General features: G+C 44.3%; 1 protein-coding gene across 1 annotated transcript in view; it reads right to left on the bottom strand.

The window, feature by feature from the left end:
* The window catches only part of DGKG (diacylglycerol kinase gamma), a 120255-nt gene that overhangs the window by 9827 nt on the left and 83610 nt on the right, over positions 1–26818 (bottom strand). Inside the window, 4 exon segments of the mRNA XM_081006673.1 lie at positions 2067–2127; positions 3341–3461; positions 10346–10547; positions 19107–19197. Coding sequence (XP_080862799.1) covers positions 2067–2127; positions 3341–3461; positions 10346–10547; positions 19107–19197 — 475 coding nt within the window.

Raw genomic sequence — 26818 nt, 5'->3', positions numbered from 1 at the left:
CAAGGGACATAGGAAGCTGCCTTATGCCAAATCTGACCCACTGGTCATAGAATCATTGAATTGTAGAGCTGGAAGGGACCCCAAAGGTCTTGTAGTCCATCCCCAGCAATGCAGGTCCACCTGGCTTAGTACTGTTCACACTGACTGCCAGCAGCTCCCTGGAATTTCAGGCAGCGGCCTTTCCTAGTTCTGGCTGGAGATGCCAGGGGTTGACCCTAAGACCTTCTGCCCTATACCTATATCACCTTAAGGGTCATGGTTCCCCCATCCCAAGAATCCTGGCAGCTGTAGTTTGTTAAGGGCACTGAGAGTTGTTATTCCCATCAGAGACCCATAATTCTCAGAGTGGTTTATCAATCAATCCCTCATCCCAAGGAACTTTTGGACTTGTAGCTCTGCAAGCAGAATTGGGGTCTCTGAAGCATCCTTAATGAATTTCAGTTCCCAGGATTCTTTGAGGGGAAGCCAGGTTTTAAGTGGTATAAGCAGTGTTCAAAATTAGCCAGGTGTATTTTGCACCTGGCTTTTGACCACTTGCAACCAAGTGAAGATGCCTTGGATAAGGGGGCACCTTGCTGTGGATTGTATGTGGGTGTGTGGGGAGCAGGGACAGTATCCCATTGAAAACTGGGCAGTTCCAGTAGGCCACATCTGCACTTGAACATGTGTCTGATTTTATCCAGCAGCCATTTTAAACTGCAACAGTGCTGTTGCTTTCACGGATGGAAGCAGGGATGAGGAGCCGGTGGCCATCCAGATGTTGTTGTATAAGACTGCTTTAAATGTATGGGGTGCCAGAGTGCCCTCCTGTGACCCAATCAAGCCACCGTCAAGAGAGGCGCTGCTCACAAGTTCCACCCCCACACCTGTTGCATCAGGAAGCAGGGAAAGGAAGGACAAGTCTGCCCAGTTCCTTATGCAACATGAGCAAGGAATACCAATCAAACTGGAGGCAGCACTGGGATACGACCTTAAGACCTCTGGGTGGGTGTGGAGGCAGCAGAGGATCAGGACAACCCCCTGAGATGGTTCAGGGGTGGCAGGCAGGCTCCCAGGAAACCACAGAAAGCACTTCCTGTCTGACAAGTCATCTGCCACAAGGATAAGGCCTCAATGCAATATGAAGGCTGGAGGCTGGTATCCAGAATCACACAGAAAAAGGAACTGGATCCCTAGATGCCTCCAAGTGCTCAGCACAATTGCTTTTGGGAATATTTTTATACCACCACAGTATACAGTTACAACCAATGCTTCTCTGTCAAAGGGTTTCAACTCCCATAGGGGAACCTAGGAAACAGAAGAAGCACTATACAAGGTTTTCAACAACCAATGAAAAAAATGTTCCTAATGTTATTTCCTGACCACTGGTGATATTTGTATGTACACATGAATCTTAAGATCCTTTATTTTCAGCTGAAATTGTTCACTGCAACATTCTGTTCTACTCAATCGCAAATAACAGAGGACAATCTGTCTTTTTTACATGTCTAACACATCCTCCTTTGATCTTCAGATGATGTACAATGGTGTGGAGATGCAGAAGGTACAGCAATGTCCATAATGTTGTAGCAGTGTACAACCACCATAGGTCTCTCCCTCTTTCCCCTTTGATTTTCCATTAGGAATACAAATGTGACTGTCATTGCTGAGAAAGGGTTTGAGAATATGACATCAAAGGAGACAGGAAAATCATGCTTCCTCCTTCTAAAATTGTAGAGGGCTATTTGCTAGGATATTATAGTTATTTTGCTTCATTGTTTCCATGTGAAATAAAAGCTGATTTTGAAACGTAGCCCCTGTCCAGGATCCACAACTGAGATCTGGGTCTCACCTGCAGTTCATTCTCCAGAAGAGGGACAGCCAACATGGTATTCTCAAGATGTTCTCATCAGCCCCAGCCAGCATGACCAATGGCCAGGGATGATGGAAGCTGTAATCCAACAATATCTGCAGGACAGCACATCGGTCACTCCTGCTCTAGAGATCAATCTTCTATAGCTTCTAGCACTGACAGATGAGCTACACTTGCATATCCCAGATCCCTTTCATAACATGCAACTACTCACTGTGCAAGGTGGCTGCATCCAGGGCTCTCCATCCACTTGCATGGGCAAAAGCTTGGTTGTCCTGGAACCCACAAACAAGGCATAACGAAAAAGTTAACAAGACTGAAGTGGATAAGCCGGGGCAGAAACTGTATCTTGTTGCAAGCTGATAATAACAAACATTTTTGGCAAAGAGGGAGAAAAACAAGGTGGTCTAGCCCTACATTCTATTACTCACAATGGAGATGGCTCAGCCATCTGTTGAGGAGTGCAAGGAAGACCACAGTCAATTTCTGTATTTCAGATCCACCTCTTAAATGTCATTCACCTTATATGTGAACCTGCTACCTGCTTTTCTAGAACACTCCTTGTGTGCAATGGACTTTTGTTCTAATCTCAAATACACCTCTATATTTCTGCCCATTTAGGACTTTTTGCCATCTCGATTTCAAATGCACCACTAGAAGGCTAGAAAATTGGAGCTTAGTATTAAAAATAACAGAGAGAATTGCAACAAGGACCTGCAACAGAGGTCAAGGGAGAGGAGTGCAAGGTACCTTCTTCTTCACTTAAGTCTCTCACAGACCAGCTTGAAGCCTCTTACAACCTGCCCAAAGGATACCTTAACATTCTCCTTCCTGCTTGCTTCAACCAGTTGCTAAAGGTCCTGGAAGGAGATTGTCACTCAACCCAACTATGCTCCCCTGGGCCTGGAGGTCCTCTCAGCTTCCCTACCTCTTAGACTATCTATTCCACACGTCTTTCCTGTTTCCCATATGTATGAATAGGCACTCAGTCAGTAGCCCTTACTCACAAGCAGGATATAGTCCCAGTTGCTGTCAGGAGGAGCATTTGGCGCTGCAGTGACCAGTGGTGTGTTGATTGCCTTGGACTGTCCAGTAGGCATGGCTGCCTACCACCTCTACAGCCAGTCTGCTGCTTCCCTTGCCTAGCAATCTTGCCTAGCAATCTCCTTACCCAGGACTAATTAGGAGGTGGAAATACTTCTTGGCCCTTCCAACACAACTTGAATCCATCCTTCTATAGCACAGATTGCTGCATTTTTTGGGTGCCATAGCTGCCTGAGCTCTACAATGTTATGTGTGGCATAGGCCCAACAAGACATCAATTTGAGTCAACAACAAAAAACAGATGTCTGTCTCTGCTCTCCCCCACTCCCCACGTGATGCTTTCCTGCCTGTACTGTGATTTCATGCTTTGAATACCATCCGGAGCTCTCAGCAGACTTGAGCAAAAGCAAGATGCAGGGACCAAGAGCCTGGGGTGATTGGTACCTGATGGTAACGGAGGAACACTGAGCTAGCCTCTTGCCAGCACTTTTCAGTCCAGTATAGATCTGCCCCATCTCCATTGCCCCTTCAAGGCCCACAACTTCTAGGAGTTGATCGCTGAGATCTAATGAGAGAAAGGGTAATGTGTGAATAAAACAAATACAAGTATGGGCTTTGCCTTCCATGAACATAACGCATAGGGTGGGAGGAGTGAGGAAGAGAAGATGCACTTAGGAGCAGAAAATATGGTCTGAAGGCAATGTCTAGAACGTCAACTTCAAACTTATTGCAACAGATACACTATCATACACCAAAATGGTCAAGAAGATGAGCTTGGTCACATACAAAAAGTCGCCTCAAATCATCTCCTTTGACGTGTTGTGTGTGTGTTTTACTCTGTGCTGTATGCAGCTCAATATTTCTTGAAGTCGCTAAGATGGAAAAAATTGAGCCCAGTGCCATCTGAAAGAGCACCTCTCAAGCTTCAGATGGATATATACATGCAATGTAATGCAATACCTTTAAAAAGTATTTAACCCAGCCAAATTTAGCAGCAATTTCCATGGAAAAGTTTAAGAGCATACAGAAAAGAGTGAAAAATAATAATAAAAGGGGGTGTGAGGAATTTACTTGGGGTGTGTTTTTTGTAATTCTGGGAGACTTTCTGTGTGCCACAGAATTCACCCTCTTGAGCATTTTGGTGTATGATATACCTTTGTTTCAATAAGTTTCAGGTTAAACCATAGAATACATAGTCCAGTCAAATAGCACCTTCCTATGCTCACCTTGCAATTGAATTCTCAGGTAAAGCAGGGATATTAATTCAGAGCTGGAAAGGAGTTTCTCTGCATTATTCTTTGCCTTGAGATGAGTTATGTGGGTCCTCACCTGGAAGACCTTACCAGTCTTAACGTCACAATATGGGACAGGTGTTGTGGCACCAGCCATACCACTCACCATTTATGATATTACAGGCACCATCTATTGGTGCATGCAACTCTCATGCCACCACATTACTAGTGCCACTCCAGATCACAATGATCTAGCTAGGAAAAGAATCACATTTTCTGGGGAAATGTTTCAAGGGCTTGAGAAACGCGATATCCCTGAAACAGAAGCCCTTCCTTGGAGGAAGATGTCTTGATCCAATACAAAAGGAATCATAGAATTGGAAGGGATCCCAAAGGGCATCATGGCCAACCCCCTGCAATGCAGAAATCTTAATTAAAGCATCCATGGCAAACAACCACCCAACCTCTCCTTAAAAAGTTCCAGTGAAGTTCCACCACCTCTCATGGGAGTTTGTTCCACTGTTGAACAGCTCTTACTGTCAGAAAGCTCTTCCTGATGTTGAGTCAGAATCTCCTTTCTTGTAACTTGAATCCATTGGTTCAAGTACTACCCTCCAGAGCAGGAGAAAACAACCTTGCGCCATCCTCCTTGTGACAGCTCTTTAGATATTTGAAGATGGCTATCATATCTCCTCTCAGGCTCCTCTTTACCAGGCTGAACAGACCCAACTCCTTCAACTGTTGCTCATAAGGCTTGGTTTCCAGACCCTTTACCATCTTGGCAGGAGCATCAACTGTACATGGGGTAGCACTCTGGAGCAGCACGCACTCATTTTCAGAGGGGCGTGTGCAGGGTGACACACTGGTAGACTGTGCTGCCCAAAAGCGCTACCGATGGTTGCTCATTTGTTGCACATCACACAAATATCTTAAGAAGAAGCCTTTTGGCTCAAGGGTATAGCATTTCTTCCAGGCACTGAAAATGAGGCGGCAGCTAATGATAAATAGCTGGGCCTTGCCCTGTCCTGTTTTGGTGTTTGTTTGGCAAATCCTGTTGCCTAAGCTCAGCTGCGCGTGTGTGTGGTCTATTTTTTTGTTTCCTTTTCTGTGCAGGGAAAAAAGCATGTCCTAGATTAACAATGAATAGCAAACAAGGAGAAACAAATGTGAAAGCGGAGCAAACTGGAGGCTTTTGCCTAATTCACACCCAACCATTTGTCCATGCCAAGGATGCACCTGCAGTCCTAATAGTAAGAGTCATTTCCTTCTGCATTGCCGCGAACCAGCATTTTTAATTCTCCAAAGCTAGGCCTGGCTTGAAAGGCCTCGAGAAATTGGCGTCGGTGGCCTCAGACTATTCCACAGCCTTAATTTCCTTCCTTTGCTCAGTGGAGCCCATTGGACTAATATGTTCCATCTCTAAAATATGGCACAGTCTACACAGTCAAGAGTGTTTTTCTCTGGTGTGGTTCTTTCTTCTTCTTCTTCTTCTTCTTCTTCTTCTTCTTCTTCTTCTTCTTCTTCCAGGACACAAGAAATGTAATTAAGCTGTGGATCGGAGCTACTTGCACCTCAAACCTCAAAGGGCTCTGCCGTAACATGCTAACTTGGGCAAGAAGGAGGTGTTTGCTGACAGTCTGAAGATCAGACTGATAGCAGTTCATGCAAAGCTGCATTGTTAAACCAATTCCTTTGTATGACTCAAGCCTAGTTTATAAATAATCTGTGTTTTTATGTACTGCAGAAGTAGCTGTTCCAAAAAGCAATAATTGACATTCCTCAGAATCAACCCTGAAAACCTTACCCTGATATGCTGGATGGTGCTTGTTTTTAGGTTAGTTATCCATTATTACCTGTGCATGCTTTGTAAAGGCAGCATGGAAGCTCACAAGGCTGCTGTGTGCCAGCTCACTTGTGAACCAATCATTCCAGGAGGTGAAGTGGTGGAAAAACTTGCGTAGGAGGGAAAGCCAGGTGGGCTGAATATGGCCTGCAGGCCTTCAGTTGCCAGCTTCTGCTTTAGTGCTCTTAAAGTTGCAGTCTTCAAACAATTACCTCCAGTTTGAAAAAGTAATTTGAAAAGGTGCCATCTATTCTTCCAAATGAGGGAGATGCCCAAAGGCTTGCTGCCTCTGATTCTGCTTCAGTCCTCTCCGTTCAGAAAATTCTCTTGCATTAGTCACCATGGAATATTCTGGAGAGAGCGTTGTTTCCCCACCTCTGTAACTTCCTTTCCTTTGCTTGTATTGTAGCTGTATTAAAGCATCCTCTTAGTCATTCTGCCATGCCTAAGTAACACCTGCTATGCCAGGCTCCTTCCCAATGCTTTCCGCTTTCTCCCACGTGTACATAGATAGGTCTTTTTCTTATTTTCAGCCAGGCACTCTCACCAAAAGAGCATTTCAGAGAAACCGGTGGTTGTGGGTCCATGAATCCGAGCCTCCTTTTCATTTCCAGCAGCTCAGCCCTGCCCTGCTGCGCCAGCATCGTTATTAGCTGAAGCCCTTTAATATTTAATTAACCTACAAGATCCATTTTCTGTAAAGACTCAGACTCAGAGGAGACCAGCATGGGTAAAAGGAAATTAAATATGCAACCTCTAATGAAATTCAGGTTAAAGACAAACATAAAAATAACTGCCCCGTGGAAAATGCTGATTTTAAAGTGTGGCGTGAGTAACTAACTCCCTCATCCTGAAATCCATGCATTTATGTTGATGATAGGGAGGAATGATTAAAAACACAGGGGGCAGGAATGAGGGGGAATCTTGTTGGACTCCACTTCCCATCAGGCCCCAGCCAGTATGGCTAATGGTCCAGAGAGATGGGAGCTGTAGTTCAGCAGTATCCGGAAGACATCACATTGGCTACTCCTGATTTAGCTCAATCTTAGTCCAGGAGCAAGATCCACTCATCCACCTACAGATTAAGTGGGGCAGTCTGGAGCACTGTGTACTGGCAGCAGAGACGAAGCATGCTGCAGAAAAGTTGCTTATAAGACTAGCAGATTGAAATGATTCATCCAAACAAGTCAAGCTGCACCTGGCTGTTTCTTTAGCAGAAATGGTGATTGTGTTTTTGGAACAGGTTCCATAGTGGGGGGTGGGGTGGGGGTGGGAGGACTAGACCAGGGGTCAGCAACCTTTTTCAGCCGTGGGCCAGTCCACCATCCCTCAGACCATGTGGTGGGCCGGACTATATTTTGAAAAAAATAATGAACGAATTCCTGTGCCCCACAAATAACCCAGAGATGCATTTTAAATAAAAGGACACATTCTACTCATGTAAAAACACGCTGACCGTCCGCGGGCCGGATTGAGAAGGTGATTGGGCCGCATCCGGTCCCCGGGCCTTAGGTTGACTACCCCTGGACTAGACAGTCAGTGTACTGTATCCTTATTCTTATTGCATCTTTCCCTCTTTGTCCATGCCCTGTTGTGCCCTTCCTCCAGAGATATCCTCGTACTCACAGCTGGAAGCCAGCCGTGTTGCTTACATTAAAAGATTATTTAGATCTGTTAATTACGGCTCTTTGAATGCTGCATGGTAGACTGTCACTAGGAGGGCTGGCTAATTATCAGGTGTGCCCTGCCACGTCCACAAGCTCTAGCTGGCCTCACGCCACCCTTTTCAGCCTCTGCCTTGCTGAGCAATCTTGGAAGGCAATCGGGACCTGAGGAGGAGTGCCAGGCTGGCTCTCAACATGAGAGCAAAAAATAAGTGACTATGGCCGCAGTCCTATACGACAACACTGACCTGGAAGTTAAGTCCTATTGAACTCTATGTGGAATACTTCTGAGGAGACATGCTTAAGATTGCACTGCCCACTTCCCTTCTATATTTGTACCTATAGTTGCTGCTGAGCTTGGTTGATGTGAAGTTATAGCTCTACACTCCCACTTGCTACTCAGTTTTGAAAACTGATCCTCAGTGCTTGATCTTGACTGGATTCCAATAAACTCCACCTCTTGTTAGGACTGGAAATGTCTCTGGTCTTGGGTTTCTGCCTGTCCCTAGAAAAATGTGATCGTTCTTTTGGAGAAAAGTGTCTCCTGTCCTGTTTGGATTTCAGACAGGACACCTTTTTCATGTATTCAAGCTCCTCCTCCTCCAAACTTCGTGGGCAAAGGGTGTGTCCAGTGGGAGGAGGAGAGCCAAGAACAAGAATTATCATGGGATGCAAGCAGAGGACTGGGGTGGTGCCAGGAGGAAGAGTTTGAGAGAGAGAGTTTTTGTGTGGGCAAATGATGGGTTGGGGAGAGCGAGAGAGAGGGTTTTGCAGGGGCCTGGTCCAGTGTGGGAGAGAGAATTTGTGTGTGGCTATACACGTAAAGCCCAGCTACATTATGTAATATGCAATACTTTTCTTATAGTTGTAAATCATAGTGCTTTTGCTGTTTTTTTCATTGAACGGTAAACCCTGCTGATCTTGCCACTAACTCCAAATGTCAGCTGCAACAACTTGAACCCAGCTCTCTTCTCAGTTCCTTTTGGGAACTTTAAATCCCACCTCCCACTTTAGACTTGATCCGTTCAGACCTGGTTTTTGGCTTGCCACTATCACGTGTGGTTTGGGCCTAGCAAATCTAGTGAACAGTGACACAATGCGCCTGGTCTTGATGACCTATAAGGCGTCTGCTCTGGGAGCTTCTGTGGTGACAGCTACCATCCTGCATGCAGCAACTTCTACTGAGCTATGAGAGGCAAAACAAAACCTCCTTCCTTATCATTCTGGAATCTTACCTACCCGTCTTGTAACCTGCTTTTGCTCTAATTTCATAGGAAGTGTTACGTAAATTTCATGAAGGTTTCCTAAACAAAGCAAGTGGTAATTAGCATAAGTGAGCCAAGTTTTGCAAGAGAGGAACTACTAGGCTAGAAAGAGGGGGGGAAACAACACAAACCAGATCAGTTATCTTTATCTGTATCAGCTGAAGTCCCTGAGGGAAGAGAAGCCCTATCCTTGCCCACTAAACTGGAAAAGCAGCTCCTGCAGCGCTAGAATTGCCAGCTTATTCTGGGTGTGTCAGGTCTCCCTTGTGGCAGGTAAATATCTTCTCCACATGGCATCATAGCAATAAAAAGAATAAAGCTTCATGTCAATCAACTATTAGAGGCACGAGAGCTCTGCCAGAAGAGCTGCCAGCTCCAAGCAGCAGACTGGGCATCTCAGCAAAGTTATATAGACCAAGGATCCCAGCACTGCAACAAACTTGGATGCTTCTTCTGTTTCTTCACCTGCTTCAGCAATATCATCACCAACTTTCATGACATCAAGTCAAAGCATCAAGGACTCATTCATCCAACATACCCTAATGTTATGTATGCCACCATGTGCCAGAAATGCCCTTTTGCTAGTTTAGAGTGCTGACAGGTTAAATGGGGATGCTGTGATATAAGTGAACAATACAAAATGAACACAAATCAATTTTACCCCTGCCTTTATTTCTCCCTCCCCTTCCTTTGTGGTCTACCTGGTGTCAGTTTCAAAATTGTAAGCCCCTAGGGAGCAGGGACCTCACCTTTCCTAATTTGAAAATGTTATATAGTTGGATGGTAGTATGGAGATATGCAAATTACACAAAGTAGATGCAAAAAGTGCATACATTCACTTTTACAGGTTGGTTGTTATACTCTATTTCAAAGGACAAAGAAGTCAGAAGCAGCAGAACTGGAGTTTGTAAACACACTTGATAAGGGCATAACTAAAGTTTAGCAGTGCAATCCTCCATCAAATTCTACATTGGCAGGGATTACGGCACAGCTCCCATTTATTCAAATGGAGAGGGATTGTGCCCTTTTGTATCAGCTTTGTATTACAGAGGTGATGTGTTCTGGTAATTTCTGTTATTGCTAGTTCTCAGCCCATTACTGTTGCTTGCAAATATCTCAGCGCATATGCATACATGCCCACAGTGCTTTTTTTCTGGGGGGAAGCAGGGGTGAATCTTAAATTTGGCCTCATTAAGGGGCAGTATTTCAATATGAAATTGAAATGAGAGTACCCCTAAACATTTTTAAAGGAAAAAAGCACTGCGTGCCCATCACTTTCACTGAGCTGAGAGCCACAACCCATCTTTTTGGCCCTTCAAAACTGGCAAGTTTTTTGAGTATGGATTACACATGGGGCAGCAGCAGTTGCAGAAGGCCAGTTCTTAAAATGTCTGTAGCTACCCACCCACTCATCCTATTGCAATCATAACAATAAATGCCCTTACCTTGAACACAGAACTTGAGCTCCTTGGCATCAGTAACCACTGAGGATTGTAACTTTTCAGGTACCTTCTTGCTCATCCGGTTATAGCTGCGTTGTTTCTTGGTCTCCCCCCAGAGATTGGAGCCGCCATACATGCTGGGAATGTTGAGGACTGCGATACCTTCCAGTGAAGTGCTACTCAGATCCAGAACTGTTCCATCACACTGGCAGGTAATGGTGGGAGACAAAGATAAAGAAAGCTATTGTGAGGCATAAAATGCCCTGCATCAATGCACTGCATTGTTATGTATTTATTTTAACACTTCTATCCCACTTTCCTAAAAATCCAAGGTGACTTCCAACTGCCAAGGAGCCAATAAAAAACCACCTTTATCAAAACACATCACAGCATTAATGTACAATGAAGAGTATCATTCTAAGACTGTGGAAAGCTTTCTGAAACAGAAAGGCATTGAATTCCCGCTCTTGCCAAAAGCTGAGCGATGACTTAGAAGTGCACTCCAAAATCTCAAGGGCGCTAGGAAAACGACTCGGCACACTTTTTTTTACAGCTGTTTTTGTGCATTTACTGAAAGGACCTATCCTGCATGGGGCCTTGCTGAAAGATTAGAACAAGTGGAGAGGTGTATGTGTGCATATGTAGAGAGAGGCATTTTCTGAAGATAAAGGCCATGTGGGATTTCAAGGGAGAGAACCAGTAGCTTGAATTGGGCCCAGAAACAAACATGAACCATAAAACAGGCTGAATATGTTCTCAATTCCCCTTTCCTACATGGAGGCAAGTCCCAGCATTCTGAACCTGCAAAAGCCTTATGGGCAACATTACAAGGCCGCCCCATGTAAGATATCTACAGAAATTAATTTTGAAGATTATGCAAAGATAACGGCAGCGAGAGCCTGGGTGTGCAGCTGGTGCATCTGATGCAAAATGCATGAAAGATACTCCTTGGTGTGACTTCTGCTAGTGAAGTGGCAAAGCCTGATGGCAAAATTATTCTGATAAGGTAACTAAAATGCTTTCAACAACAGATAAACTCACCTCACTTAAAGTTGTGACAGTTAAAGTGGCAAATCACCAACACATTTGCTTCCAGATACCCTCTCCCAACATAGCCTTAAAGGATACTTCCAGGGACGAATGACCCTACAATATCCTCAGAAAACTGAGCAAAATATACTTGCATCACCTTTTATAAAAGGGGAGGGAGGTTTGAACAGTTTTTTTAAAATTGATTCAAGAAGCTTGCTAGAAATGCTAGTCATCACAGGAGCAACAGACCCAGACATCAACAGAAAGCTATGTTTAAAAAAGCAGGTCTAAATACAAGGTAGATAAACAGCAGCAGGGTCGCTGCTTCAGTTCAGAAGGAACAATGATTGCCAACAGTTAAACTTGGTTCTGTTGTTTTTCACGGGAATATTATGATTGAACCTTCTCTGTGCTGCTGGGTAAGCAAAGGTCTGGCAGGCCACAGAACGTGATACAGATGCCATATATTCACACAGCAGAGGAACGAGCATCCAATGGGCAGAGAGAATATTTCCCTCTTTAACCGTGCTCTGTCTCTGTGCCAGTGTGGTACAATGGCCTCTTTGAGAAGGGGCAGCTGACAGGCTGTTGGCAGGGAGACTGGAAGTAGACATTTGCAGCTGGGGAAAAAACCAACTTTATTTCCAGGAGTCTATACCGTAACTGATGCCAATTTCCAAAACAAAACTGTCATTTCACTGTGCTCATGACAGATGCCTGGAGCCAGAGGGAGGGCAAACTGTTGCTTTCATGCCACCAGATTAACACTTTGCAGCCCTGAGAGTGGGAAATGAGGGCTATCTATTTCCATAAGCATTACATCTAGGTATCTTTCCCATTTCACTGGTGTACATCAGTACAGAATCTGCAAAAGGCTCAAATAATTTGGCTGGGTAAGTAGAATCCCTGTATGTAATCAATAGTCTTTTTCTGTCTCAGAACATATATCACACCGTGACAAGTGTTAGCCTGTGTGGAGGTTATAACAGGCTTGGAATCTTTTCTTGCAGACCCTATTGTGATCGTTTGGGTGAGTGATGGTTACTTTGCACATCATCAAAAGTGTTATTGTCTTTATTACTTCCCATGTCCCATGACTCAGCCATGGGACGGAAAACAGGTTCTGGGGCTAAGGCCAAGCACCAGCTGGGCACTGCTCACTGCATATTGCCCCAAAAACTTCTGGCAAGATTTGCTGTTTGTATATTCCACATCTGACTTCAATTCTCAGCCATGAATCCCTTTTTGCATTGTGTTAAACAAAATAGTCAAAGACAGCCATTCAATTGAAAGACAGCTTTGTATTTTTTCCCCTAGGGCAGCTGGCTCACAGAGATGCAACCCCAAAGAAGAATCAAAGGTACCAATTCTAAGGATGGGATGGAGCGGCGGGGTAGGGCATCTTCCATACCTCACTGCAGCTGGAAAGGGCAACTTCTAAGGCTTCCTATATACTGTTCCTCAATATCTGCCCTTCTCGTGCCTGGAATGCCTCTTTATGAAGTATTTTATTGCCTCCTTGTTCTGAATGTTAATTTCCCCCTAAATGCTCAGCTTAAAGTCTCCCCACTTACTAACATGGTTTCTAAAGAACTGGAACTCCTGCTTTCCTTAAGCATGATTTTGCAAGTTTAAGCAAATCAGAATTTAGGAAGTTTTGAAACTGTCTGATAATTTTTTTTTAGCATTTTAGGTGGATGAACTTTGAAACAAAAGGTATCCATGTCTGCCCAGGTGTAAGTACTAAGTCTGCCATTTTAAGCAGTAAAATGTGTTCTTGATTAATTCAGAAGTCTGGTGATGGGCAATATTATTTGGCAATTCTTAAAACTGTTAGGAGGCCACTGGAATATGTCAGAAAATTTTGACAACTGGGTACTGATGTAATGGGCCCATGCCAGCAGGGTCTCCAGATTCTGAGCTTTCATTTGAAAATTAATTATCACACCATCCCGAAAGAAAGCTAGGAAGCAAAATGTGCAGATACCCTTCTAACATATTTCTGTGAGATAAACCTGCCTGGCTGCTTCTACCCTTCGCTGCTTTTACCCAAAGAGTCAGTGCTGTGATTGAAGAGTGAGTTGTTTTGATACCAGGTGATAGGAAGAGCTGCTGGTCTTTTGAATTAGTACAACTTCTGACCTGGGTTGCTGTCTCACTAGTTTTAGGGCTCAGATGAGGTCATTAAATGTGCCTATCTTTCTTATAATGATTCAAAATGATGGTTAAGCTACATAAAACAGCATGAAAGTAAATGGCAATGTACATAGCATACATATCGCAAATGTGAGGGTAACAGTATTTGGGCAAGGGGGTTTACTGCCCCACCAACCTCAGCCTGCCCCCAACTTCTGTCCTTCTTACTTACAACCAGTCCAGAGAGTGGCATGACCTGCTTGCTTCCTCCCCTTAGATCTCACCCACATTTCCGCTTTCCTTGCCACTTTCCTCCTGGGAAAACCTGCTGTTTACCGCTGAATCAGAGCAAATGTCAACTGGGTTTTCTCTGAATTGATACTGGCTTCAATTTAGTGCTAAAAAGTTTGCTGGGTGAAAGTGGAAGGGCAAAGGCAAAACCTCTCGGTGTGGATGAGCCTTAAGTCTCAGTGTTGCCCTTTTTAGAACTCAGAAAGGAGAAGGATGGCGACAAAAACTAGAATTAGTTGGCTCAGCCTTGCGATTGGCTCTGACTCTGCCTAATGTTGGGCTCCCTGTCTTCCACCCAATAGTCACCAGCCACCACTGGAGGATAAACCTGCTAGGATCCAGCACAGACGAGAAGGACCTAGGAGTTGTAGTGATTCACAAAGGGAATACAATCTCAGCAGTCAATGCCTGGAAAAGAAAGGCAAATGCTATTTTCGGCTGCACTTATTTTATAGATGTACTGGGTGTGCAGGACGTAGGAGGTAATAGTAGCGTTCACTTAAAAACCAAACCAGTAAAGCACCCCTCCCTAAATTTTAAGTAATGTTGGACAATGGGGGAAAAGTTCCCTAGGGAAGCTGTGGAATCCTGCAGGGGGTTTTTTTTGGTTGTTTTTTTGCACCCTGTTACTAAACGGATCAGAGATACAATTACTAGAAGGGAAGGTCAGGAGAAGTGTCCAGATGAGTGGGACCCAGACACTTGATGCGTTGGGGACGGCTCAGGTCCAACTGGACATAAGTTTTGTGCTTTATAAAAAGCATGCTTATTATAAAGCCCCTACCAAGGCTGAAAGGAAAAAAGGGAGTTGTAGAGTGAAAAATTGAGGGAGAAGGAAAAGGGCAACAACAATCCAGCAATCAGCAGTAGGGCATGTCCACATGGGGCTTTTGAGATGATCTGGATATGCTCACCCAGTGTAGTAAAGTAAAAGGGAAAGGACCCCTGGACTGTTAAGTCCAGTCAAATTCGACTATGGGGTGTGGTGCTCATCTTTGCTTTTAGGCCGAGGGAGCTGGCTTTTGTCCACAGACAGCTTTCCGGGTCATGTGGCCAGCATGACTAAACTGCTTCTGGCGCAATGGAACACTGTGACGAGTGCCAGAGCGCACAGAAATGCCATTTACCTTCCTGCCACAGTGAAACTCCACACACAAAAATGGTTGAGCTTTTTTTTTGGGGGGGGGGCAAAATTGATGAGCTGCTTTTTTTTTTTAGTTTTGCCCAAAGTTGCCATATGTCCATATTTTCCCAGACATTTTACTGATTTCTGCCTGGACACAGCTTCCGACTACAGTACAGTACCGACTACAGCCAGTGTGGTGTAGTGGTTAAGAGCGGTAGTCTCGTAATCTGGTGAACTGGGTTTGCTTCCCCGCTCCTCCACATGCAGCTGATGGGTGACCTTGGGCCAGTCACACTTCTTTGAAGTCTCTCAGCCTCACTCACCTCACAGAGTGTTTGTTGTGGGGGAGGAAGGGAAAGGAGAATGTTAGCCGCTTTCAGACTCCTTAGGGTAGTGATAAAACGGGATATCAAATCCAAACTCTTCTTCTTCTATTCCGGATGTGTCTGGGAAATTCCAAATGTATGGCAATCCTAGCCACAGCGGTACCTATTTTTCTACTTGCACTGGCGTGCTTTCAAACTGGTAGGTTGGCAGGAGCTGGGACCGAGCAACAGGAGCTCACCCCGTCGCGAGGATTCAAACCGCCGACCTTCCGATTGGCAAGCCCAAGAGGCTCAGTGGTTTAGACCACAGCGCCACCCACGTCCTCACCTTTGCCTCACCCAGTGCACTGCATTCCCAAAAGCTGCACATATACACAGAGTTAATCTAGGCTGGCCGCTCTGCAAACAATACTAGAATATTAGCAAGGCTAGAACAGACAGGGCTATGTACACAACGGTGGAGGGAAGGATGCAAAAAGAACCCTAGTGGGTTATCTAGTCGGCATCCTTCTTCCAACACTGATGAACAAGGTGCCCAGAGGCAGGACATGAGTGCAGCTGTGCTCTCCTGCTGCTGTTTCCCAGTGCTGTCTCTGATCATTCTGACTAGCAGACATGGATAGCCTTTTCCTCCATGAATTTGTCTACACCTGGGACCTTCAGCATGTACTCCAGCAGCTGCTCCACCAGTGATCTACAGCCCTTCCTCTGAGGATCATGGGGCAAGACTTCAAAACAGGTGGCGCGTCCCTGTTGCCTTTAAAAGCACTGCCACGCAACCTAGTTCTGAGCATAGCTTTTGACAGGAGGCCATCTTCTGTTGTGTTGGACAGGGGGAGTCATTTGCAAAACACTCCATCGCCAGGGCAAGCTTTTTGTGCCAGCTGACGTTTCTGCATTCTAGCTTTAATGAATAACTAATGAAAGGTTCATTTATCCACCGATGGGGAAAGGAGGAAGTTTACAGAAAACACACACCTCCCCAAAGCCCCAATACAAACTGTGTAAAAAAAGAAAAGAAAAGAAAAAGAGAGAGTAAAATGACAGGGCTCTTAGCAACCCCTGGCAAGCTGTTCACACTCCTCTCTAATTAAAGGCTGTTTCCATCTAGCCCAAAGATCGCTGCATGCAAACACGGGGTGTACACACACACACACACACACACACACACACTTCCAGGCAAGCTCTGAAGTACAGCTGTAAGGAGGAGGGGAAGAAGCTAAATTCTGCTCTCCTCCAACTGACTTCAGAGATGGCAAGAGCCCAGATGCTGGGACCAACAAGTACACTTGAAGGAGGATCCCTCAGTGATGTGTATGCACTTTTAAAATGCTGCTTAGTGTCTATGGCTGTTTTCTTTTCACACAACTGCTGCCTTTGGTATCTGAGGAGCTTCCTCAGAAACTGCCCCCGTACACCCAAATTAGCAGTGGATGGCAATGTCACTAAAGGATAGGCTGGACTGAACTTCTGGCTGTTTGCAGAAAAAGAAAGCTTCTGTTTACACATTGAACAATGAAGGGCAACAGGATATTTATTGTTAGCTGGATCTGAATGTGCTTTAATCCAAAGTCTTGCTCATATCTGTAACTGTGAGCCTGAAGCAGGATTCCAGCTCCAGTTAGCAATAAGATGGGGATTGTTTTCAGGAAGGCTGTGGAAGTCATAAACCCCGGGGGGGGGGGGAGTGGCCCTCCAGTAATGTCCCTTAGGCAAAGCTTTCCTGGGAACTTTTCTCTCGACTCCCTCCTGGGCTGTGGATCCATGTTTGGAAGAAAGAGGTAAAATGGACCTGCTTCTTAGCCTCCCCTCTTCATTGCATTCGGAAGCACAGTGGAGACTAAAAGAATGCACCAGACTTTCTTTTAATTTGGTCATTTCCTGACAACCTATTTATTTGAGCATTCATCCTGATTTGCTGGCACAAAGTGTGCAGGGAGGTTAGACACCATCGGCTTCTGACTGAACATTCATTCTCATTTGCTTGTTGAGAGGTTCCACGGCACTGAGTCAAGCAAGTGTTGTTCCACTCTTTCCAGTGCATTTTCCCATCACTTTCCTTATGCCATCATAAATGGCCAAGCCTTTAAGGTGCTACAAGATGGTTTGAAACTTCTGCCATAATGTTTAGAAAAAATGTGTACAACAAACCTGTTCTTCAATTATTAGTATGGCTGATTAAATAAAATGTATAAGATCAAAATTTTAGCTGATTAACACATTTGTTTTGTGTTTGGGCCAAACACTTTCTGAGTGCAGCAACATGCTTTCCTTGTTTTTAGATAATGCACTTACATATCATAGCAGACATTACATAGAAGAGGCATTCCTTTGTGTATGGGAGAATGCCTCTCTTAAAATGGGACAACACCTACAGTTTTCATATGCATCTAACTATATATTCCTAGTGTGTTGGGAACGCCCCTCCTCCAACCCTGCTACCCAGTTAAACAGTGGCACCATTTTAGCCAATTAACATTTTAATCTATTGATCTAATCAGTCAGTTGATTAAATTGATTAAACATTGCAGTCTTTGTTATTTGTTATAATCTGGAAAAAAAAGGTCGAGCAAGTTTGGAGCTCCGTTGCTGATGTTATTTGCCTATCAAAAATACTCTCAGCATTGACTAATAGTGCAAGGGCTTGTTTGGAAATACAGGAACCAGATCCCTTTGTAGTTTGGATTTAGCCACTTGTATAAATCCTTTCCCCCCCCTTGTCTATTACACACATTATCAGGAAACCAGCATGGGAGCAGAACAGGTCCTAAATAATAGGTACCTTGACTCAGCATCTCAAGTCTTGGAAGATCTCCACTGTGGGCAAGTCTTAATTGCCTGCAAAGTTTATGGTTGCCTAATGGATTTGATCCATACCTGCTTTGAGCATGAAAGGACAATGGGTTTCTTTCCTGCTATTAGTGTTAATTAGCTGAGAAATGCTACAGTGGAAGTGTTATCACAAAATATTGGTATTGTGAATGGCCACTTAGGATTTACTCACACTTACCTTTTCTCTTTTCTCTGTTCTTTCCAGGCACAGTGCATGCTTTAAAACTGCATGTCCAATCAACCTTTCCCCACAAAAATCTGTTCTTTAAAGCTCAGTTGGAACTGACGTTAATGCATGGAAACCCCAAATTGACGTTTGCACCTATTAAGCACTAAAGAGTGGCTTTTTGCAGGGAAAGCTCCAGGGCAAAAGGAACCCCTTCAAAATGCCTAGACACAGAGCTTTTAAGTGTGGACTTGTGCCTGGAAAGTGTGGGGCAAAAGCTAAGTGTGGATAACTCTTAATTTGGAGTGTCACCGACTCTACCTTTTACAGTTCATTGCCACTTGACCTGACTTTTTACATTTCCCCCCTTTCCTCTGAATTCATAGCTATAACACTCATGGCATCTGATGAACTGCAGTCTAGACTGTGAATGGTGAAGCCATAATACAGTATATACCTATCAGTTTTTAGGGTCCTTCATCGGTTTTTTCACAACCAACTAACATGGTTACTCCTCCGGAAGCAGTGAATTTATAGCAACTCTGAAAGCTGATTCCTACATCATTCCTGCCATGTCAAAACTCCTGGAAATGGTTCAAGGTGGTGGCAGCAGGAGCTCCATGGTACTCTTCAACGTTACAGCTGCTACATAGAGTAGACCCCATTAAGGAGTATTCCTAGCAGGTTGTGAGTGACAGGTGTAGGATCAGCTTAATGGAAAGGGGGGCCGGAAGGGAAATTTGTATCAGCACTAAGAATTACCCAGATAGTCTCCTGGGCAACAAAGAGGCACTGCAATCACCCGGACAACAGTCTCCAGTAGAAGCGGCAATTTGAGGATCTCTGGAAACTCACCTCAATCTCTACATAGTCGTGGAGCTTCTTGCAGGTGGCGGCAAAGGTTTCCGTTGTGCCAAATTCAAAATACCAAAGTTTATTCTTCATTCTGACAGAGAGAACAAAGAGAGGGGGGCATTACAGAAGGAGAGATCCCCTCCATCATCTCCTTTTCCGAACATACTGTTCCTCTCCAGCAGTCACTGAGCACCATATCGACTGCAAATGTCTGCATGCAGAGAACTACCACACTGCCACTGGAAACAGCTAGAAAAGAACATCTTTTGCCTCCCAGAAAATTAGGGCCATTGTGCGATTGAATTCTCAGCTGGCATCATAATCTTTTGCGCAGGGTGGTCTGGTGAAATGCAGGAGAAGGGAAGAGATCCAAGACTAAATTCACAGGGGCATTTTTAAACCATTACACAGAGGGAGTACCAAGGCTCTGCAGAAATAAAAACTTGGAGTGCTTATCCAGGCTTACTCCAAAATATCTGTGTTTGGACAATAAATTTGCAAATCCTAGTTGAAAGATTGGGACCAGTGAGATCTCTCTTTACTGTAATCCACCCAGAATAGGTGGCAGGGGGGGATCACCTTGCTGTAGAGGGACAGCCATGCTGCTGTTGGGCTCCTGTAAGCATAGAGGAGGTGATGAAGGAGGTGAAGCATAGAGGAGGTGTCCATATTCCTCAAAGAATAAAACAAAATGAATGCAAACAATGCATTTCTCTGTTTTTCATGAAGGGTGTGCGGGGGGGGGGATTTCTAGAGGAGAATAAGCTTGGTGATGTGATAATTGCCACTTAAAAAGTGGGGGAGGTAGATGATCACATGTGACCTGGACTGGTGTAGTGGGAAGAATGTCAGCCTCTATAGTATTTTGTGTTTGTGTGTGTTTGTGCAAAATGGCCTTGGTGAAAGGGAAGGTATTGCTGATCATCCTCCACAGGCATTCTCTGACTGCCTTCTCCAGAGCAACCGCAACAGGAGTGCTACCAGAAATAAGAGTCAGATTTCCCCAGATTATACAAATGTGAAGCTGAGGCTCCAGTACTTTGGCCACCTCATGAGAAGAGACGACTCCTTGGAAAAGACCCTGATGTTGGGAAAGATAGAGGGCACAAGGAGAAGAGGACGGCAGAGGACGAGATGGTTGGACGGTGTTCTCGAAGCCACAAACATGAGTCTGACCAAACTGCGGGAGGCAGTGGAAGACAGGAGTGCCTGGCGTGCTCTGGTCCATGGGGTCACGAAGAGTCGGACACGACTAAACGACTAAACAACAACAACAAGCACATCTCATGTTGGGGAAAAAGGCATTATTCCTGAAACAGAAGCATCATGAAACATCAAGGAATGCCATCCAGACTGCATGCAGTAAAATGGCAAAAACTGCATGCTTTTCACGCTAAACACTGATCATCCCAAGGAAGATGGCAACTGTCTGGAAAACTACCAAGGGTCACCCACTCAAAGCTGGTTGGAGCTGGGTGCCAGGCTGGAAACATGAGAAATACCACAAAGACAGCTTTCCATGTGGCACCTTGCTATGTTTGCGAAAAACTTGAGCTTTTATGCACATGACTTAAAACACTGCAAATGTATCAGGAGCAACAATAATAGGTCAGTATCAGCAGCTTCCTTTCATTGTGTGCACGTGCAAGAGACTCAGGGAAAACAGCTCCTTAGTTCCTTGGCTGTTGTCTATGACGGTGGAATACAGCAATTTGAGGTTCCTGTGAGGGTCATGCAAAGCTTTGTCCTGGAACCCAATGCAAGTCTTGCACCACAACCATGGAATGGTGGCATAGTCCATCTCCTTTGTGGGGTAATTAAGACAGCAGGTGCAATAACAGCAGGCGGTACATACCTTCTTAAGAGCTCAAGGTTAAGCTGATACTTAACATTATTACTTTTATGGGCTCATACACACTTAGCTTTGCTCTGCATCTCTAGGCAAAGATCTGGGCTCTCCAGGTCCGTGTCCAAGCATGGTGTGTGTGTGTGTGTGTGTGTGAGAGAGAGAGAGAGAGAGAGAGAGAGAGAGAGAGAGAGAGAGCGAGAGCTTCCCCCACATTTTACTGCTGAATCGGACCAAACAGCAATTGGGTTTTCTTCGGATTGCCATTTGCTCTGATTTAGCAGTAAAACACAAATTTCCCCCGGAAAAGCTTTGGGACACACACAAAACCATGCTCAGACATAGACCTAGAAACCACAGACCTTTGCTTAGAAAGCAAGGAGCAAAGATAAGTGTGGATGAACCCAAAAGTCATCAACAAGGCTTCATGTTGATATTTTATTTTATTTTAAGAAGTATAAGCAAAAAAGGGAAATTTTCAAAGGAGAATCTCAATTGTTTGAAACAGAATTAAAATTCTGAAAATTTTTGCCTAATTTCAGATTTGTGCAAAATGTTTGCAAGGAGGTCCTGGCAAGAGGGCTAAAGCCATGGAACAAATGGACTCTCTACCATTCACTTCTTCATAATAAGACTTGGCCCAGTTAGCTTGATGATCGCTGCGGCTCTCCACTGCAAAAGATCCAAAATTTCAACTCAAACTGGAAAAAGAAAATTGTCCTGCACTAGCCTTTTGACTGAGCTAAGAGCCTTTGGGGACAGAGATCAGGCTTACCTGATTTCTTGTGCTAATAAAACTGTGTGGGAACCTCGCTGAACAATTTGGTCCTGGAGAAAGGGATTGAAATCACGAACGCTAAATGCAATAACAACCAGAAGCACAGTGCCTCTGTGTCCTTGCTGGATAATCATGGTTCTCATGCACAGAATGCGAGAACAATCAATGCTGCCATGTTTAGAACAGCTAGCTGATTAAACAGGAGTCAGCAGAACAAAGCGAATGTGAGAGAAGAGAAGAGAAGTGTCTTTGAGGAAGGGATAGGGGAGTGACTACATTTTTTTGTTTTTGTAACAACACCTGGCTACAGAATTGAGCAGGACTCCAAACCCTTGCTTCAGCAGCACGGAGAAAGCAATGGAATCTTCTTGGAAGTTTCTAAGCGTTGCCTCAACACTGCAAAATAAGGCACCTGCTCAAGGATAGGGAACTTGCTGCCCTTCAGATGTCGCTGAATCACAACTCCCATCATCCCTCATCATTGGCTACGCTGGCCAGGATTGATGGGCACTGCAGTCCAACAACATTGCAGGGTGGGCAGAAGTTCCCTGCCGCTACTTTAAGTGTAAAATATCCTTAGATAACTCAATGAATACACTCAGACTCAACCTGAAACAGCTGCAATTTTGGGACACAGAGCAAACATTTGTGTACGCTTTATATGTTTAGCTGAAATTAGTTCCTGCCCCAATAATAGGGATAATGCATTGGGGATTGGGCCCAGCGAACTGAATGGGATGTGTACAGTGTCCTTTGTATTTGTTGCTTTGTTGCTGCTTTTATTTGATATATGTCCCCTTGAGCATTTTTAAATAAAAAGCAATCTTTTTTTTAAAACAACAACAACACCAAACTCCAAGTCAACCAAATAAAATAACTACGTGAAAAGAAATTGGGATATTACATTATTTTCAGTCACTTCAGTGGTATTTGCTTAGGAGGAATTTCTGAGTGATTGTGCCAGTTTCCTCACAAATAGGTCTGAGAGGTTCAGGGGCTCTGAGTTGAACAACCAACCTAGGACCCACCCTCCCCCTAGATTCTCCAAATGAGGACTACAGTGAAGCCATAGTCTCACTGGCAAATAAGAGCAGAACAGCAAAATGTAAGGAGGTGTGGGGTGGATGAGAAACCCGCCCACGTTCAGTCGAGAAAGAAAAGGCAGAGAAGACAGGTTGATTTACTAAATGCAAACACACATGTCAGGCAGTATTTATTTTCACCCTGCTACGCGCCTCATCCTGACATTGTTAGAGTTGTCGTCAGAGGTTCAAAAATTGCACGGTTAATTTTTTGAAGAGGCAATTATGCATGTCTGCATAAAGTTTGCATAATGTTGAACTGTGGCTTGTTAAAAACAACTTTGCAGATTTTATACTTTTTCATCCCCCCCCCCCTTTTTGTTTGCAGGGGAGGAAGTGCTCAGGAGAGACTAGGGGGAAAAGCCTAAAAGCAATATGTGGAAGGAGGGTGTGGCCTGATGAAGCACTCACTTAAGAGCTGTGCTGAGTGATGGCTTCCTCGTCCCTGATTCCTGGGAGCTGTGCCCAGTCTTAGAGGAACCGACCAAAACGTTTTCAGGTATTTCTCCACAATCATGCGACATGTCTCAGAAATGTGCTCTGTGCACAGAACAGCTGACATTTTCAGGATCAAGTTTCAGACATTCAGTGCTTGAGACTATATCCTGCATCTTGCAAGGCAGACAACCTTGCAGATTCTTAGAACCAGAGGCTTTAGTTTATCAGAGGCTTTAGTTTATCAACCGCTACATGCAGGAGGGTTGCTAAGTACAGACCTATAACACAGATTTCCATTAAGTTTGCATATGCTAATGCGTATATGACTCTGGGCAGTTAAGATACTGGGGTGTCTGGACCAGCACTGCATTTTGCAGGGTTCTCAGCCACCTTAGGTGGGGGAAAGGTTTTTTAAAAAGCAGAGGGGAAGTAGCAGACGATCTGGGGTTCATTGCAAAACACCCATGGCTTGAGCCCTTAACAATGCCCTTGGCTACATATGGAAAGGGCTATTATAGAAAAGCAAAGTGTGTCAGTGTAAGAGTGTGTGATCAGCTTGCTACAAGTTGCCTCTGACCCTTGACCACTGCTCTTCAGCTTATCAGCAAGATGTGGAGCAGGACAATGAATGTTATTTCCTGCTTACACTCCCGATAGCCCTTATCGCCAGCTGTCTTCACCCAAAGACAACAGACTTCAGCTGCAAACCGGTCTCTTGGGAACCCAGGGGTTTAACCGTTGTCGAAGCTAAGGTGGACATGGAGTAATCATACAGTTCTGGTCCTTTGCTGTTCCTAGACTGAAGCAGGGAGATCCTAATGTAAAGGAGGGACTTTCAGATCTGAGATTAGAGTTGAAGAACCTGTGGCCTTCCAGATGCTGAGTCCACAAAGTCCTCTCTCTAATTCTGTGAAGGGCAACCCATAAGCACATCCACTCCCTTGCCCCCACTCCAGATTAGGTTTGAAAGCAATCATGCTTTCAAAGCTATTTACACCTCCAAAAGTATTGGGGTGGTCACACGGCTTCAGTTTACATCAGTGCATATCCCATAATTTCCCACTGAAATCCCAAAACTTTTTTTTTTACTGCAAATGTTCTGGTTTCTTGTTTCATTTCTGCTAAACTCTGAACAACTATGTGGTAATGTTTGGGAAGCATCACACAACAAACTAAAGTAGAACATTGCACTATAAAGACAGGGTTGCCATATGTCCCAACATGGCTGGTATTTAGCCCTCCTTGCTTGAAAACGCATGGGGTTTTTTTTAGATTTCGCAAAAAAAGCTGAACAACTTTTGTGTCCAGATTTACTTTTTGAACTATGGCAACCCTATAAATAACACGTTGCAAAATACATACAGTACAGAAAAAAATTCTAGTCTGGAGGGCCCCCCAATGAGCCATTCAGATATACAGGTCATTTATAACAAGTAGTAGTAGTAGTAGTTGTTGTTGTTTTTAAACAGATTGGATTTCCACTCCAGATTAAATCACTGGGGTAGAGGGTACTGGCTGGCATTTTTATGCCAATGACATTATGAGGACTTGGTCAAAACACTGGATGCATGAACAGCATCCCTCCTACAATAAACATACTGTGTTATAATCAGTAGTGACCATGCTGTTTAAGACTGGGCTGTGGAGCTGGGTTCCATCTACATCCAGTGCTTGGGATTGAAGGATTTTTTTAAAAAAAACAGGAGGGGGAAGAGAATCAGAAGATAGGGGTTAGCAGCAGACAATCTAGAGAATGAAACAGGGCCAGCCCTACCATTAGGTAGAGTAAGGGAACCACCTCAGGTGGCTGATTTTGGATTCCATAAAAGGCAGAAAATTGTTATTTAGTTTGTTATTATATTTTTACTGATGGGGTATGTGTATGTGTTAGGGTTCTCAGGCAACTTTTTGCCTCACATTGCAGAATACCTTAAAGAGCCCTGGGTTTTATGCAGCTTGACTTTGGAGGAGAGGGATTTGCTGCTCTGCCTCAGGCAGCAAAATGGTGTGGGCTGAAAGGAGAGTCCTCTTCATCCCAATATGCTTTGCATTGTTACTCTCACCCCAGCGCCTGAGGACTTCCTCTCTCTTTTTAATTGCATGTCTGATGGCACCTCTCTAGCCTAAGATGACTCCAGTGCAGTCCTAAGACCATGGTAACCTAATAGAGATTGTTTACAGGAAGTGTGTTCATGTCCGAGCTTCATTCCCTGTACCAAAATTCTTACTCAGTCCCCAGAAATCTTTCAAAGGTTTAAGGACTGCTGTAATGCTGTAAAGACAGAAACAGCAGCTGTTCCACTCCCGGCCACCTGTAGGTGTAAAAACATCTCCAGATCTAAATAAGGCAGCTCAGAGGTATGGTGCATCTCACTAGGTTCCTTGCTAAATACTCTTCTTCGCATTGTGTGGTGCCCTGCTCCTTCCTAAAAAACAAAACAAAGGCATGTTCTTGCCTTTTGGATTTTTTATTTAATTTAACCAAATTTCTATACCGTTGGATCGTAGTAAAACCTCTAAGCAGTTTATAAAAGCGTTGTCTACTTGGAGCTTTCTTGAAGAGAGAAGGCTTGGGTATTAATTCATGTGAGAAAGTAAAGCCACAACCTGCATCCTTCTGTCCAATGGAACAATTGTCAGAATGTGTTTGCATAGCACAAACAGGCATTTTGTGCTATTTTAGGCTGGAGAAAACATCCAGAAAACTATTGCCTGACTTGAAAGGGGTTTATAAAGGCTTCTATACATTACCAGCCTCCCCTAACCTGGCATCCTCCATATGGCTTGGACTACAACTCCCATTAACCTTAATCATGTACACAGCCATTTCTATTCTTCCGCTGCCATGTCTGGTGAGGATTTGCAGGTTTGTTTGTTTTTTAAAAAAATACAAAAATGTCAAAACCTGTTTACCAGAGGCAAAAATGGAGTCAACAAAACATGCAGCAATTCCTCTTTCAAACTGTGTTGGCTCTGGAGGAACCACCCTCTCCCATTGTCTGCTTTCAAACTTAAATAAGCCATTTAAGGCTTAGCCTAAATATTTTGTCAAGATTGGAGTAACTACTAAGCTCTGCTCACAAATTCATTTGGAAGCAGTGCACAAGATGGGTTCAGCAAGTGTCAAGGTATTCACACACATCTCGCCACAAGCATTTGAAAGTCAAGCAGACCTTCCTTTATGCATTTTCTCTTAAATGTCCAAAGCTTGTCTGTCAGATGCAGGACTCTGGATGAAGTAGACTACTAGTGAAACTTTCTACATGCATTACAGAAGGTTCAGGGGCATGGCCTAGGGCAGGGGTGAAAAATCTTTTTTTGGCCTGGTGGCTGTATTACCTCTGTGGATAGCTGTGGGGAGTTGCATTCTAGGCAGTGGATGGGGTGATCAGACCCCAAACCAGTCAAGGCCAGATGTGTGCACAATCACACACCCTTAACACACAAATGCTGAGACTCTTAAAAGGCTCTAGAATATTGAGTCAGAACATGATGCAGAGCATTGCCTGGGACTCTTGAGCCTTTGTTTTCTTTCATGAACTGAGAATGCATCCATGCACACTTAGTT

Source organism: Podarcis pityusensis (assembly GCF_964106645.2).
Source record: "Podarcis pityusensis genome assembly, chromosome: 5".
In the NCBI taxonomy this organism is placed as follows: Eukaryota; Metazoa; Chordata; class Lepidosauria; order Squamata; family Lacertidae; genus Podarcis; species Podarcis pityusensis.
The sequence above is the reverse complement of the archived record's forward strand: the minus strand, read 5'-3'. Positions and strand labels throughout refer to the sequence as shown.